The following is a 12,622-nucleotide window of genomic DNA, read 5'->3' on the forward strand; positions in this document are numbered from 1 at the left end:
GCCCCACATACCCTGCCCTTGTCTCCATTGTGCCCCTAGCTTGACCTGTCCTTGAAGAACTACAAGAGAAAGGCTGCCCAAGCTGGCACACAGGATTCAGGCAGTTGCCAGCAGACTGCTGTGCTTTTCCAGGACTCGGGACACAACTCTGGAGTCCTGACACCCCTTGTCTGTGCCAGGACTTACAGACCTCTCTGCACTGGTCAACACAATTGGAGACGGTGGCTGGACAGGGCTTTCCTGAGACATGATCCTGACCAAGACATCCCCTTGCTCCCACACAGACCCATTACCCTTGTCTACACAAGATGATGACTGTGCAGTCATTACTGTACGGTCATTTAGTACTTGTATAAAAAAATACTAAATGACTGCACAGCAACTGGAGTTACTGTAAAGTAGCATCACCAAATGGCTGTTTTGTGATGCTGGCTCTGCAGTAGCCTGGGACTCCAGCTGCCACAGCAGGATCCTGACCACCCTGTGGATGCTGGATACCAGGTACCTGCAAGGACGTTCAGAGTGCCCGTGGCTGGATGTCAGGTAGCTCACAGGGGTTCACAGTGGCCATGGCTCCAAACTACCCACAAAGTTTGGTCTGACACAGCCCTGCCCTGAGTTAGGCTCGTGGCTGGGGATGAATCCTGAAGAACCTTCCCACTTGAAGAGAAGGCAGACATGCTGCAAGGTTGCAGCTAGGCCTGTAAGCAGAGCCAGACAACTATTTATGGTATATTGTTGTTTTTAACGATTTCTATGTGGCCTGGACATCATTGACTACAGACCCTTACGAGATGCACAGGGCTCAGCCAGCTCATGTTGGGCCAAGAATTCTGGCATCCTGGCCTAACCCCATGGGAAAGGGATTTCTTGGCTGGGGTTGGCATTGCACAGTCTGTCAAAGAAGTTTCTTTGGTTCAGTCAAGTTTTCATACTTCAAAAGATCCCACATCCACAGGGTGGCACCAAATGTTCACATTAGTAATGATACAGAGATACTAGAAGACAGCACTTAGGACAGCACCGGGGGCTCCTCCCATCCTCTGCTCCATGAAGGAGAGATGTTGGAAGGACATGGGGATCTCTGCTGTGAGTGCCTTTTACCATCAAAGGCACTGCAGTGTCCAGCTCTTGAGGGGTGGAGTAGCATGGGGGAGGCGGGGTGAAGGGGGTTGAGACCTCAGTGCCCAGCTCACCAGCAAGGTTTGCCCTCATTCATGGACCAATTCTTTGGTAACAGACAGCTTGACCCCACCATCACCTTGGCTTTCATGGGGTCTTATCAAGCTGCACTAGTGGGGATTCCCACCATTGCCTGGCACATCTGGAACTTGGGTGAGTGCCAAGAGAGAGGGAATACAAGTGCAGGATATGGACAGAGGGACATACAACTGTTATAAGACGCAGAGAAAATGATGCAGCCTCCCTCTCTCCAGATACCCACCATGACCAAGAGAAACCTTCTCCAGTGCCCTCTATGAGTACAACATGATTCCCGGCCAGTTCACACTGTCTGGTAGACTAAGAACACCCTCATTTACCAAGTTATTCACACAATGTAATGCTACAGATATAGGGGAACACAGGGGTGCAGCACTGCCCAGCACAGGCAGGCACCCCGCAACAGAGACACTCAGCGAACCTGCATGGGCAGAGATCAGCATGGAGCGAGCACAAAGGATGAACTGCTCAAGTAAGGAAAGGAAGGATTTTATGCCCATCAGTCCCTATTCTATTTATCCCCATTTCCATAATTTTACCAGGTCAAAACTTAATGATTATCACCATTATACCTGTTTCGTAGACAGTAAGCCAATGTGTTCCACTTAAGGGTCACCCCCTGAGATCCTTTTTCAACACACAAACACCTGTATAGCAAATTTCTGTTCTGGGGGTATCACTCCCCCTGCTCCTATGGAGTAAGTTGAGACTTCTAGCCCAGAAAAGTCACCTTCGGAATAAAATAAGACCCCCTTTTCCCTCCCCCTCCCCTCCCCTCCAAGATCCTGGGGCTCAGTCTATTGATTGTAACACAAAACAGCATGGACACATCCCTCCCTGAGACCATCATAAGACAAAAGCAGGGGAAGTTTTGTTCCCTGGGAGAGAAGGGAAGGTCCCGAGCTTGAAAGGATTCACTTTGACAACTCCTGGCTCATGCACACTTTCCATAATGCCTCTAGGTCTTGATCAGCTTCTCCACGTTCCTAAACCCCTCGGCTTTCAAAACCCCAATAGTAAATAGACAGATTTACATTGTGTTCAGGGAGATCTACAGAAAGGCCCCTTATAAAACAAGCACATGCAAATTGTGCGACCCAGTTTCCTGCTTGACACCTGGAAGTGTCCTCATTAAGCACCAGCCCTGGCTCTGGGTGCTTCGGTGTCTCCTCAGACCCGCCACCTCCTTTCCCTTGGGGATACCAGGCATTAGTCAGAAGGACCATGACACCAGCACTAGCTTTGTTAATCTTGCTAGCAGCCCCCCTGGGTAAGTGTCTGCTGGGATGTGGGGCAGGGGGATGAAGATGCAGAGGGAGAGGGTCCATTGGCTAATTCCCTATTTGTTTCTCCATTAGGTGTCCTGTCACAGATCATGCTGAAGAAGTCTGACTCTGGGGTGGTGAAGCCCGGAGAGACCCTCAGCCTGACCTGCACCGTGTCTGGATTCTCTCTCACTAGCTATGGTGTAGAGTGGGTTCGGCAGGCAGCAGAAGAAAGGCTGCAGTGGGTAGGAGTTATCTGGGGTAGTGGAAGCACTAACTATAACAGCGCTCTCCAAAGCCGCCTCACCATCAGCAGAGACACGTCCAGCAGCCAAGTTTACCTGCGCCTGACCGGGGTCCAGCCTGCAGACACAGCCCAGTATTACTGTGCCAAACACACAGTGAATGAAAATGCATGAGAGCCTGCACAAAAACCAGCCCTGCAGGACCGACCTGGCTGTGTGAGCAGCAGAGGCAGCAGCTGCCAGCCCCGTGCTCTCCCTGCTGGGTCGGACACATCAGGCCTGTTAGATCACTTGAACCAGCCAGGGATTAAATCCAGGGATAGCTCAGAAGTGACCACTAGTATGAGAATTGAACCTAGGTGTCCTGCCCTGGTCTCCATCATGCCCCACTTCTCCGTCTGTCCTTCTTGCAGGAATACAAGGGACAGACTCCCCAGCCTGGCAGCCAGGACTCAGGCTGCCGCCAGCCTGCTGTGCTATTATAGGACTAGGGACATGACTCAGGCGTACACGTGCCTGGGAGCTCAGCCTCGGCGTAGGAGGCAGAGCACAGCCCTGGCCCTGCACTCCACCTCCCACCACTGGGCTGAGCTCCATGGAGCCGTGCTGGATGCAGGCTTCACCCAGCGCCAGTCCGAGGTGGCAGCGGCAGCCTCCTGTCATCCGGCACAGATCCAGGGCCCCACAGCCCTGAGACAGCTGGGAGGCTGTGCGAGACTCCTCCCAGGTGTGCGGGCCCCCAAATCTATGCCTGGATGGCAGGAGGCTGCCGCTGCTGCCTGGGGCCAGCGGCACCATCTGTCCTGCCCGGTGCTGGGTGCAGGCTGAGCTCAGTGCCGGTCCTAGGCAGCAGTGGCAGCCTTCTGTCATCCAGTGCAGATCCGGGGCCCGCACCCCTGGGAGGAGTCCGGCGCAGCCCTCCGGGGGTGCAAGCCCCCGAGATCAGCTTGCCAGATGACAGAAGGCTGCTTTCAATACTTTGAGCTGCACTTTCCAAGAAACTTCTGCACCTATGTCCTTTAAAGTTGGCAGGCTTCATGCCCTCAGAAGGGGCTACCACCCCTGCAACGTGCATCTGAATCAGGCAAGATCTGACAATGTTTTAGGCATTTTCATCATTCCCCATTATAGCCTATGGGCAACATGGTAAAACGAGACATTGCTTTGAAATGAAATGAAATGACAAAATGAAACACTGTCCCTTCAAAATGAAACGATGGTGTTTCACACAGCCTGAATGGCCTGCTGTGCTGGGGGAGCTCCAGAGCCACAGGGTGCAGGGCACTGTGCTGGGAGCAGCACACAGACAAGAGCAGAAGAAGACAGACCCTCGGCATTTGAAACACCCTTAGGCTGGTCACAGGTCACAGGGAGATGCATTCACACCTCTTGCAATGCTGAAGGCCTCGACCACAGGCAGGGGAAGACTTATTGTCACCCCACTGAAATGTTGAAGACCAAGGTGGTACCTGGAGAGACCCCTAAATACCCGCTTGGTTGCTGCAGATGGAGGCAGCTGGGACTCAGACCAGTGGCCTGTCCCTCACACATTGGGTGCAGCACCTAACACACCGCATGGTCTAGCCATCTCCCAGGGGAAGCCCCCACTCCTCCAGCCCCTGACAACAGGGCCCAGGGTGCTCCAGATCCACCATTGCTGCCTCCTGTCCCATCCCCCTGCCCTGTCCAGGCTCCTGCAACAGTCACTGGAGGAGAGCAAGTCCCAGCAACCTGGAGATACCTGGGTCAAGGCCAGCAGGTGCCAGAGGAAGTTCCTGGGGAGCCTGGAGGCTGAAGTAACAATCCCTCTGGAGAGGGGAAGATGCCCCATGCCCACACAGCACTGCCCAAGTAGGTGCTTCATAGGGCTCAGCCCTGTGGGGAGACTCACAGCCAGAACCAGACTCAGGGGGTCTCTAGGCACAGGCCAGGGCCAAGGCTGCTGAACCCCTGCTGTGGTAATGGAGACAGCCCAGTCAGCCATACCTGTGCTGGGCAGGGAAAACCCGTGTGCTAGGGGCACCTGGTTAAAACAACAGCTCCTGGGTGCCGAGCTTCAGGCCCTCTTTGATCATTGCCCTGTCGACTCAGGGCACAAAAGCCACAAAGGTCTCATAATCTCTGGTTCCCTCTGGCCCCGCAGGGTCAGAGCAATCAGGGGTGACCAGGGGTCAGCAGCTTCCCCTGAGCCACCCCTGTAGCCCAGCTCCATGCTGCCCTTGGGAAGCTCCTCTTCCTCCTCTCTGCCCTGCCAGGTGAGTCCACGTCCCACAGCCCTGAAATGCCCCAAATCCCTTGAGATTCCAGAGGCCTCAGCAGGTCCTGAGCCTGACCACAGCACCAGAGAGTCCTTGACCAATTCCCATGTGCCCAAGCAGGGCCCAGCATGATGCTTCTTCTTACCCTTACTTCTTCCTAGATCCCAGTTTCAGATTCACCTAGTGGAGTCTAGAGGGGGAATTCAGAAGCCCAGATGATCTCTACACTTTTCTGCAGTCTTGGGATCCAACTTCAGCAGCAATTCAGTGACCTGGCTCCATCACGCTTTTGGGAGGAGGCTGCAGTCAGGGGCAGGAATACACAACCCTGGTCATAGCCACACAACTTGCTACAGCGAGTTGGTGAAGGGGCCATTCTCCATCACCAGAGAGCTGCATCACCATGCACCTGGACAGGAGCAGCCTCAGAGCAGAGAACAAGGCCTGGAGGGACTGTGGGGAAGAGATGCAGGTTGTGAGACTGCGGTCAATGCAAACCCCAATGCAAAGCTACTACCAGCTCCATGTCTTTAGGGATCAGCTGTCACAGCCAGGAAGGATTTGCTGAGCTGCCAGGGATGCACGCTCCAAAGTCCCACAAGCACCAGGCAGTGCCACCCCCTGTAAACCTGCCCCCTGCTCTGCCGTGGCCGAGCTCATTTCCATCAGTTGTTTATCATCCTGAGAACCAGTTTCCCAGGCGAGAAGCAATTGTGCTGCATTGAACCCTCATGCACTGGGATTCTCTTTTCCCACAGACAACTCAGTGCCCAGCTCACCAGCAAGGTTTGCCCTCATTCATGGACCAATTCTTTGTTAACAGACAGCTTGACCCCACCATCACCTTGGCTTTCATGGGGTCTTATCAAGCTGCACCAGCGGGGATTCCCACCATTGCCTGGCACATCTGGAACTTGGGTGACTGCCAAGAGAGAGGGAATACAAGTGCAGGATATGGATAGAGGGACACACAACGGTTATTAGGCGCAGAGAAAATGATGCAGCCTCCCTCTCTCCAGATACCCACCATGACCAAGAGAAACCTTCTCCAGTGCCCTCTATGAGTACAACATGATCCCCGGTCATTTCACACTCTCTGGTAGACTAAGAACACCCTCATTTCCCAAGTTATTCACACAATGTAATGCTACAGCTATAGGGGAACACAGGGGTGCAGCACTGCCCAGCACAGGCAGGCACCCCGCAACAGAGACACTCAGCAAACCTGCATGGGCAGAGATCAGCATGGAGCGAGCACAAAGGATGAACTGCTGAAGTAAGGAAAGGAAGGATTTTATGCCCATCAGTCCCTATTCTATTTATCCCCATTTCCATAATTTTACCAGGTCAAAACTTAATGCTTATCACCATTATACCTGTTTTGTAGACAGTAAGCCAATGTGTTCCACTTAAGGGTCACCCCCTGAGATCCTTTTTCAACACACAAACACTGGTATAGCAAATTTCTGTTCTGGGGGTATCACTCCCCCTGCTCCTATGGAATAAGTTGAGACTTCTAGCCCAGAAAAGTCACCTTCAGAATAAAATAAGACCCCCTTTTCCCTCCCCTTCCCCCCTCCCCCCCAAGATCCTGGGGCTCAGTCTATTGATTGTAACACAAAACAGCATGGATACATCCCTCCCTGAGACCATCATAAGACAAAAGCAGGGAAGGGTTTGTTCCCTGGGAGAGAAGGGAAGGTCCCGAGCTTGAAAGGATTCACTTTGACAACTCCTGGCTCATGCACACTTTCCATAATGCCTCTAGGTCTTGATCAGCTTCTCCACGTTCCTAAGCCCTTGGCTTTCAAAACCCCAATAGTAAATAGACAGATTTACATTGTGTTCAGAGAGATCTACAGAAAGGCCCCTTATAAAACAAGCACATGCAAATTGTGCGACCCAGTTTCCTGCTTGACACCTGGAAGTGTCCTCATTAAGCACCAGCCCTGGCTCTGGGTGCTTCAGTGTCTCCTCAGACCTGCCACCTCCTTTCCCTTGGGGATACTGGGCATTAGTCAGAAGGACCATGACACCAGCACTAGCTTTGTTAATCTTGCTAGCAGCCCCCCTGGGTAAGTGTCTGCTGGGATGTGGGGCAGGGGGATGAAGATGCAGAGGGAGAGGGTCCATTGGCTAATTCCCTATTTGTTTCTCCATTAGGTGTCCTGTCACAGATCACGCTGAAGGAGTCTGACTCTGGGGTGGTGAAGCCCGGAGAGACCCTCAGCCTGACCTGCACCGTGTCTGGATTCTCTCTCACTAGCTATGGTGTAGAGTGGGTTCGGCAGGCAGCAGAAGAAAGGCTGCAGTGGGTAGGAGTTATCTGGAGTAGTGGAAGCACTAACTATAACAGCGCTCTCCAAAGCCGCCTCACCATCAGCAGAGACACGTCCAGCAGCCAAGTTTACCTGCGCCTGACCGGGGTCCAGCCTGCAGACACAGCCCAGTATTACTGTGCCAAACACACAGTGAATGAAAATGCATGAGAGCCTGCACAAAAACCAGCCCTGCAGGACCGACCTGGCTGTGTGAGCAGCAGAGGCAGCAGCTGCCAGCCCCGTGCTCTCCCTGCTGGGTCGGACACATCAGGCCTGTTAGATCACTTGAACCAGCCAGGGATTAAATCCAGGGATAGCTCAGAAGTGACCACTAGTATGAGAATTGAACCTAGGTGTCCTGCCCTGGTCTCCATCATGCCCCACTTCTCCGTCTGTCCTTCTTGCAGGAATACAAGGGACAGACTCCCCAGCCTGGCAGCCAGGACTCAGGCTGCCGCCAGCCTGCTGTGCTATTATAGGACTAGGGACATGACTCAGGCGTACACGTGCCTGGGAGCTCAGCCTCGGCGTAGGAGGCAGAGCACAGCCCTGGCCCTGCACTCCACCTCCCACCACTGGGCTGAGCTCCATGGAGCCGTGCTGGATGCAGGCTTCACCCAGCGCCAGTCCGAGGTGGCAGCGGCAGCCTCCTGTAATCTGGCACAGATCCAGGGCCCCACAGCCCTGAGACAGCTGGGAGGCTGTGCGAGACTCCTCCCAGGTGTGCGGGCCCCCAAATCTATGCCTGGATGGCAGGAGGCTGCCGCTGCTGCCTGGGGCCAGCAGCACCATCTGTCCTGCCCGGTGCTGGGTGCAGGCTGCGCTCAGTGCCGGTCCTAGGCAGCAGTGGCAGCCTTCTGTCATCCAGCGCAGATCCGGGGCCCGCACCCCTGGGAGGAGTCCGGCGCAGCCCTCCGGGGGTGCAAGCCCCCGAGATCAGCTTGCCAGATGACAGAAGGCTGCTTTCAATACTTTGAGTTGCACTTTCCAAGAAACTTCTGCACCTATGTCCTTTAAAGTTGGCAGGCTTCATGCCCTCAGAAGGGGCTACCACCCCTGCAACGTGCATCTGAATCAGGCAAGATCTGACAATGTTTTAGGCATTTTCATCATTCCCCATTATAGCCTATGGGCAACATGGTAAAACGAGACATTACTTTGAAATGAAATGAAATGACAAAATGAAACACTGTCCCTTCAAAATGAAACGATGGTGTTTCACACAGCCTGAATGGCCTGCTGTGCTGGGGGAGCTCCAGAGCCACAGGGTGCAGGGCACTGTGCTGGGAGCAGCACACAGACAAGAGCAGAAGAAGACAGACCCTCGGCATTTGAAACACCCTTAGGCTGGTCACAGGTCACAGGGAGATGCATTCACACCTCTTGCAATGCTGAAGGCCTCGACCACAGGCAGGGGAAGACTTATTGTCACCCCACTGAAATGTTGAAGACCAAGGTGGTACCTGGAGAGACCCCTAAATACCCGCTTGGTTGCTGCAGATGGAGGCAGCTGGGACTCAGACCGGTGGCCTGTCCCTCACACATTGGGTGCAGCACCTAACACACCGCATGGTCTAGCCATCTCCCAGGGGAAGCCCCCACTCCTCCAGCCCCTGACAACAGGGCCCAGGGTGCTCCAGATCCACCATTGCTGCCTCCTGTCCCATCCCCCTGCCCTGTCCAGGCTCCTGCAACAGTCACTGGAGGAGAGCAAGTCCCAGCAACCTGGAGATACCTGGGTCAAGGCCAGCAGGTGCCAGAGGAAGTTCCTGGGGAGCCTGGAGGCTGAAGTAACAATCCCTCTGGAGAGGGGAAGATGCCCCATGCCCACACAGCACTGCCCAAGTAGGTGCTTCATAGGGCTCAGCCCTGTGGGGAGACTCACAGCCAGAACCAGACTCAGGGGGTCTCTAGGCACAGGCCAGGGCCAAGGCTGCTGAACCCCTGCTGTGGTAATGGAGACAGCCCAGTCAGCCATACCTGTGCTGGGCAGGGAAAACCCGTGTGCTAGGGGCACCTGGTTAAAACAACAGCTCCTGGGTGCCGAGCTTCAGGCCCTCTTTGATCATTGCCCTGTCGACTCAGGGCACAAAAGCCACAAAGGTCTCATAATCTCTGGTTCCCTCTGGCCCCGCAGGGTCAGAGCAATCAGGGGTGACCAGGGGTCAGCAGCTTCCCCTGAGCCACCCCTGTAGCCCAGCTCCATGCTGCCCTTGGGAAGCTCCTCTTCCTCCTCTCTGCCCTGCCAGGTGAGTCCACGTCCCACAGCCCTGAAATGCCCCAAATCCCTTGAGATTCCAGAGGCCTCAGCAGGTCCTGAGCCTGACCACAGCACCAGAGAGTCCTTGACCAATTCCCATGTGCCCAAGCAGGGCCCAGCATGATGCTTCTTCTTACCCTTACTTCTTCCTAGATCCCAGTTTCAGATTCACCTAGTGGAGTCTAGAGGGGGAATTCAGAAGCCCAGATGATCTCTACACTTTTCTGCAGTCTTGGGATCCAACTTCAGCAGCAATTCAGTGACCTGGCTCCATCACGCTTTTGGGAGGAGGCTGCAGTCAGGGGCAGGAATACACAACCCTGGTCATAGCCACACAACTTGCTACAGCGAGTTGGTGAAGGGGCCATTCTCCATCACCAGAGAGCTGCATCACCATGCACCTGGACAGGAGCAGCCTCAGAGCAGAGAACAAGGCCTGGAGGGACTGTGGGGGAGAGATGCAGGTTGTGAGACTGCGGTCAATGCAAACCCCAATGCAAAGCTACTACCAGCTCCATGTCTTTAGGGATCAGCTGTCACAGCCAGGAAGGATTTGCTGAGCTGCCAGGGATGCACGCTCCAAAGTCCCACAAGCACCAGGCAGTGCCACCCCCTGTAAACCTGCCCCCTGCTCTGCCGTGGCCGAGCTCATTTCCATCAGTTGTTTATCATCCTGAGAACCAGTTTCCCAGGCGAGAAGCAATTGTGCTGCATTGAACCCTCATGCACTGGGATTCTCTTTTCCCACAGACAACTCAGTGCCCAGCTCACCAGCAAGGTTTGCCCTCATTCATGGACCAATTCTTTGGTAACAGACAGCTTGACCCCACCATCACCTTGGCTTTCATGGGGTCTTATCAAGCTGCACTAGTGGGGATTCCCACCATTGCCTGGCACATCTGGAACTTGGGTGAGTGCCAAGAGAGAGGGAATACAAGTGCAGGATATGGACAGAGGGACATACAACTGTTATAAGACGCAGAGAAAATGATGCAGCCTCCCTCTCTCCAGATACCCACCATGACCAAGAGAAACCTTCTCCAGTGCCCTCTATGAGTACAACATGATTCCCGGCCAGTTCACACTGTCTGGTAGACTAAGAACACCCTCATTTACCAAGTTATTCACACAATGTAATGCTACAGATATAGGGGAACACAGGGGTGCAGCACTGCCCAGCACAGGCAGGCACCCCGCAACAGAGACACTCAGCGAACCTGCATGGGCAGAGATCAGCATGGAGCGAGCACAAAGGATGAACTGCTCAAGTAAGGAAAGGAAGGATTTTATGCCCATCAGTCCCTATTCTATTTATCCCCATTTCCATAATTTTACCAGGTCAAAACTTAATGATTATCACCATTATACCTGTTTCGTAGACAGTAAGCCAATGTGTTCCACTTAAGGGTCACCCCCTGAGATCCTTTTTCAACACACAAACACCTGTATAGCAAATTTCTGTTCTGGGGGTATCACTCCCCCTGCTCCTATGGAGTAAGTTGAGACTTCTAGCCCAGAAAAGTCACCTTCGGAATAAAATAAGACCCCCTTTTCCCTCCCCCTCCCCTCCCCTCCAAGATCCTGGGGCTCAGTCTATTGATTGTAACACAAAACAGCATGGACACATCCCTCCCTGAGACCATCATAAGACAAAAGCAGGGGAAGTTTTGTTCCCTGGGAGAGAAGGGAAGGTCCCGAGCTTGAAAGGATTCACTTTGACAACTCCTGGCTCATGCACACTTTCCATAATGCCTCTAGGTCTTGATCAGCTTCTCCACGTTCCTAAACCCCTCGGCTTTCAAAACCCCAATAGTAAATAGACAGATTTACATTGTGTTCAGGGAGATCTACAGAAAGGCCCCTTATAAAACAAGCACATGCAAATTGTGCGACCCAGTTTCCTGCTTGACACCTGGAAGTGTCCTCATTAAGCACCAGCCCTGGCTCTGGGTGCTTCGGTGTCTCCTCAGACCTGCCACCTCCTTTCCCTTGGGGATACCAGGCATTAGTCAGAAGGACCATGACACCAGCACTAGCTTTGTTAATCTTGCTAGCAGCCCCCCTGGGTAAGTGTCTGCTGGGATGTGGGGCAGGGGGATGAAGATGCAGAGGGAGAGGGTCCATTGGCTAATTCCCTATTTGTTTCTCCATTAGGTGTCCTGTCACAGATCACGCTGAAGAAGTCTGACTCTGGGGTGGTGAAGCCCGGAGAGACCCTCAGCCTGACCTGCACCGTGTCTGGATTCTCTCTCACTAGCTATGGTGTAGAGTGGGTTCGGCAGGCAGCAGAAGAAAGGCTGCAGTGGGTAGGAGTTATCTGGGGTAGTGGAAGCACTAACTATAACAGCGCTCTCCAAAGCCGCCTCACCATCAGCAGAGACACGTCCAGCAGCCAAGTTTACCTGCGCCTGACCGGGGTCCAGCCTGCAGACACAGCCCAGTATTACTGTGCCAAACACACAGTGAATGAAAATGCATGAGAGCCTGCACAAAAACCAGCCCTGCAGGACCGACCTGGCTGTGTGAGCAGCAGAGGCAGCAGCTGCCAGCCCCGTGCTCTCCCTGCTGGGTCGGACACATCAGGCCTGTTAGATCACTTGAACCAGCCAGGGATTAAATCCAGGGATAGCTCAGAAGTGACCACTAGTATGAGAATTGAACCTAGGTGTCCTGCCCTGGTCTCCATCATGCCCCACTTCTCCGTCTGTCCTTCTTGCAGGAATACAAGGGACAGACTCCCCAGCCTGGCAGCCAGGACTCAGGCTGCCGCCAGCCTGCTGTGCTATTATAGGACTAGGGACATGACTCAGGCGTACACGTGCCTGGGAGCTCAGCCTCGGCGTAGGAGGCAGAGCACAGCCCTGGCCCTGCACTCCACCTCCCACCACTGGGCTGAGCTCCATGGAGCCGTGCTGGATGCAGGCTTCACCCAGCGCCAGTCCGAGGTGGCAGCGGCAGCCTCCTGTAATCTGGCACAGATCCAGGGCCCCACAGCCCTGAGACAGCTGGGAGGCTGTGCGAGACTCCTCCCAGGTGTGCGGGCCCCCAAATC

At 54.1% G+C, this 12,622-nt stretch overlaps 3 gene segments (V, D, J or C); all 3 read left to right on the top strand.

Annotated features, from left to right (window-relative positions):
• The first annotated feature begins 2,445 nt into the window (after nucleotides 1–2,445).
• LOC132244861 (Ig heavy chain V region PJ14-like) lies at nucleotides 2,446–2,905 on the top strand. The segment is given in 2 exon segments: nucleotides 2,446–2,491; nucleotides 2,580–2,905. Coding segments are annotated over 2 exon segments (372 nt in total).
• Nucleotides 2,906–7,018: 4,113 nt separating this feature from the next.
• LOC132244862 (Ig heavy chain V region PJ14-like) lies at nucleotides 7,019–7,789 on the top strand. The segment is given in 3 exon segments: nucleotides 7,019–7,064; nucleotides 7,153–7,470; nucleotides 7,695–7,789. Coding segments are annotated over 3 exon segments (459 nt in total).
• Nucleotides 7,790–11,590: 3,801 nt separating this feature from the next.
• Nucleotides 11,591–12,050, top strand: LOC132244863 (Ig heavy chain V region PJ14-like). The segment is given in 2 exon segments: nucleotides 11,591–11,636; nucleotides 11,725–12,050. Coding segments are annotated over 2 exon segments (372 nt in total).
• Nucleotides 12,051–12,622: the final 572 nt, after the last annotated feature.

The sequence above is a fragment of the Alligator mississippiensis genome, chromosome 14 (assembly GCF_030867095.1).
Source record: "Alligator mississippiensis isolate rAllMis1 chromosome 14, rAllMis1, whole genome shotgun sequence".
Classification (NCBI taxonomy): domain Eukaryota; kingdom Metazoa; phylum Chordata; order Crocodylia; family Alligatoridae; genus Alligator; species Alligator mississippiensis.